We start from the raw sequence: 3,761 nt of genomic DNA, 5'->3' as shown, positions 1-3,761 counted from the left end.
AACCCAGGAACCCGGGAGGAGGAGGAGGTGGGGGGCGGCTTTTTCTTGGCAAACAACACAGCGGATTCCCGGGCTACAGAAGGGGAAGGGAGGGAAGGCGGCGAGGGGCCGGCGAGCTCGAGAAAGTCCCATTTCCGCCGCTCCGGACTCCTTTCTGCTTTTGTACAAACCCCGACAGCTACCGCCAAACTTTCCGTCCTCCCCATCGTCGGTACAAGGCAACAGTCCCAGGCAAGCAAAGCTAAAGAAGGCGTCCCCACTCGGGGGTGCAGGGGCGGGGTGGGGCGGAGGGGCGGCGAGCGCCGGCGGGCGCTCAGATGTGGGTCAGCGGCACCGTGCCGTTGACGGCAGTCCCGGCGCCCTGGTAGTGCTGGTGCACGCTATGCAGGCGGCTGCCCGGCAGCGGCGAGGCGGCGTCCGCCGCGTCCCCGCCGGGCGGCAGGTACATGCTGATCATGTCGCGCAGGTCGCCGAGGCACGCGCGCTGCGAGTGCGACGCGATGGCGGGGGGCGGCGAGCTGGGCTCCGTCTTCACCACCGTGCCCATGGGGCCCAGGCTCATGGCGGCGGCGGCGGCGGCGGCGGCGGCCGCGGGCTGCTGCCCGTAGGCGGCGGCGGCGGCGGCGGCGGCGGAGGGCGCCATGCTCCCGTAGCCCGAGGCGGCGGCGGCGGCGGCCGCGGCGTTCATGTAGCTCTGGGCGCCGGGCGGCATCATGGGGCTGTACTGCAGGCCGGCCATGTCGTAGCGGTGCATCTGCGGCAGCGCGGGCGGCGGCGGCGGGCTGCTCATGGTCGCGGGCGGCGCGTAGCCCAGCTGCTCCTGCACCAGCGAGTACGCGCCGTTGGCCCAGCCGTTCACGTGTGTGTACGTGTCCAGGCGCTGGCCCACGCCCACCGGGCTGCTGGCGGCCGCGGCCGCGGCGGCGGCGGCGGCCGCGGCGGCGGCGCCGGGGGGCAGCAGGCCGCCGGGCAGGGAGTACTTGTCCTTCTTGAGCAGCGTCTTGGTCTTGCGGCGCGGCCGGTACTTGTAGTCCGGGTACTCTTTCATATGCACCGCGCGCAGCCGCTTGGCCTCGTCGATGAACGGCCGCTTCTCGGCGTCCGTCAGCAGTTTCCAGTCGGCGCCCAAGCGCTTACTGATCTCGGAGTTGTGCATCTTGGGGTTCTCCAGGGCCATCTTGCGCCGCTGCCCGCGGGACCACACCATGAAGGCATTCATGGGCCGCTTCACGCGGTCCTGATCGCTGCCCCCGCCACCGCCGCCGCCGCCCCCACCGCCGCCCCCGGCGCTCGCGCCCCCGCTGCTGCCGCCGCCTGCGTTCGCGCCGCCGCCGGCGTTCGCACTACTCTTGCCTGCGCCACCCGGGGCTGCCGGGCCGCCCGCGCCTGCCGCTGGGGTGGGTGGCCCCACTGGGTTCTTGAGTTCAGTCTCCAGCAGGCTGTACATGGCCGGGGCGGGAAGAAGGTGCGCCAGGGTGGCGGGAGGAGAAGGCGCTCCCGGCGCTGGAGCGGCCACGGTGAAAAGGCCCGGGGACTCCGTCGGAGGGGCGCTTGGGGGCCGCTGGGCCCGCGGGTCGGGCGGGAAGGGCAGGCTGGCCGCAGTGGTCCGCGCCAAGTCAGTGGGACCCAGCAGGCTGCTGGCACCTGATGCGTGGTCTCGGGCAGGTCGCATTCGCAGTCTGGTCGGGCGCTCGCCGGGCCTCTTATATACCTGCTCGGATCCCCTGGGGTTGGGGCTCGGTCCGCCCCTCGCCACCCGGAGGCCCGCTGATTGACAGGCTTGCAGTGATGCGCCCTGGCCAATCATCACGGAGCCCTTGTTCGGCCAGCCTGGAAATAAAAAAAGTTCGGGGAGTCCTTTCGTTCACCCCCACGCCTCTCTGGGGCCTGGTGACGTGATGAGAGTTATTCAGGAGGCGGGAGTCCCGGACAGCCGCTCAGAGACCACCAATTAGGGTCTCAAAAAGTTTGAAAGAACGAAACTCGAGGTGGTGACGGAGGGGGGAAGGGAGCGCGAGCCGGTTTGGGGGGAGGGGGCAGGGGGCATCCACGGGGTTCCGAAAACAACTTTGTCAAGGCCGGGGGGCGTCCGGTCCCGGGGCCACCCTGCACAGCTTCCCGCTGTCTGCGCGGAGGTACTCCGACCGCTTCTGCTGCCAGCGCTAGGGGACACAGGACATCGCCAGCTACCCAGGCGGCCGTGGAGACTCGGGGTGCAGTGGAAGTACCCCGGGCCTGCGGCTCCGAGAAGCCCTCCCTGGAATCGGCCCCGTTCCGGTGGGACCCTCCGCCGGGAAGCAACGGGCCAGCGCGTCCAGCACTGGGCGAGGGTCAGGGAGCGGGGCTCGGGAGACAGGCTTCGGGACCGCGGGGCACACGGGGGCTGCGAGCTTTCGGTGGTTTGCCCGGGCCGAGACGCTCCCATGCGGTGGTGCGGGGAGTGTTTGGGGGGTGGGGAGCGGAGGGGTGAACCGGCCTCGGCTCTCTTCTCCGGGCCCCCGTTTAGCGGCCCCTTTTTGTCTCTGCTCTCTGGCCATTTCGGTTTTTCCAGTCCGATGCCCCTGAGGGGGAGGGTCGGGCCCCTTGGAAAATCCGTTTTCATGGCAACACAGAGCCTCTCCAAGTGAAAGAAAAGTTTCTTGAAGGGGGGGGAGACGGTGGCCCGAGAGGAGCCGAGGCCGTCCTGGGGCGCCCCCTCCACCGGCCGCGCACCTGCCGGGACCACTGAGCGCTGTTCTCGCCGCGCAGCCGCGCCGCCTCCCCGGGGAGCAGGCGCTGCTAACGGATGCCGTCCTCCTTTTTTTTGTTGTTGTTTTATAGCCTTCCCGACCGGAGCCTCGAGACTCGGAGCGCCACACTCAACTGCCTGTCGGGGTTGTCTGCCGAAGAATAGCGGCGCGGGGAAGCCCGGCTGCGGGTAGCTGGCACCCCGACTATCGCCGCCTCCAGCCCAAGCTAGTGGCTCAGCGTTTGCAACTCCCGGAGACGCCCGAGGCGACGGGTGGGAAGGAAAAGCCAACCCCGGGCAGAAGTGGCAGAGACGGAAATATGTGTTCCCACGGTGTGGCCCACCAACCCCCCTAGCCTCGTGGAAAGATGGGGAACCCAAAGAAAGGCGTATATCCTAAGTGTGAAGAAAAAAAAAACCCAAAACCAAAAATAGCTCCAAACCGAGGTTTTTAGCTCCTTAGTGCTAATGCAAGACCCAGCGATCCTGGGAAGCCTGCGTGCCAGGAGCTTGCGTCCCCCTTTCTTGCACAAATTATAAAGTAACCCGCTATGACTTGGGGGACGCAGAGAAGGCCAGCCCGCCCTGGGGTCCGCGGACCGCTGGCACCAGAATTCCGGCTCCCAGCAGCAACGTCTCCTGGAAGTTTGGGGTCTCGAAACCCGCCTCTTAAGTTTGGGTTCCACTTGGTTCTGTTGCTCTTCTGGGCGGAAGGAAGCGAACGTATATACAGTCAAGGGCTGCTGCGATCGTTTGAATGGTTGTACGCATTTAGTGTTTTGAAGTAAACTATGTGGAATGGTTCTGTGTTTGAGTCCTGTGTGTGTGCACGCGTGTGTGCGCGCACGCGCGCACGGGTATGTGCACTTAAGTTGACATGGACTGGAAGGCATGTCTCAGAAAACAGAAGTGATTTGACAATCTCCACCTGCACCTGTTTTCTTGCCAGACTGGGTACACAGACAAAACTTCCTGGGCAAACCCACCTTCTCCCCAAGAAGTCAGTGTGCAGTAGCCCTGCCCTTCTGGCCCC

At 66.6% G+C, this 3,761-nt stretch overlaps 1 protein-coding gene across 1 annotated transcript; it reads right to left on the bottom strand.

Annotated features, from left to right (window-relative positions):
* Nucleotides 1–313: 313 nt before the first annotated feature.
* SOX3 (SRY-box transcription factor 3) lies at nt 314–1,672 on the bottom strand. The gene has a single exon (XM_065916510.1). The coding sequence runs from the start codon at nt 1,670–1,672 to the stop codon at nt 314–316; it is 1,359 nt and encodes a 452-aa protein (XP_065772582.1).
* Nucleotides 1,673–3,761: the final 2,089 nt, after the last annotated feature.

This window comes from Muntiacus reevesi, chromosome X (genome assembly GCF_963930625.1).
Source record: "Muntiacus reevesi chromosome X, mMunRee1.1, whole genome shotgun sequence".
Taxonomy (NCBI): Eukaryota; Metazoa; Chordata; class Mammalia; order Artiodactyla; family Cervidae; genus Muntiacus; species Muntiacus reevesi.
This window is presented reverse-complemented; position numbering and strand designations above follow the sequence as displayed.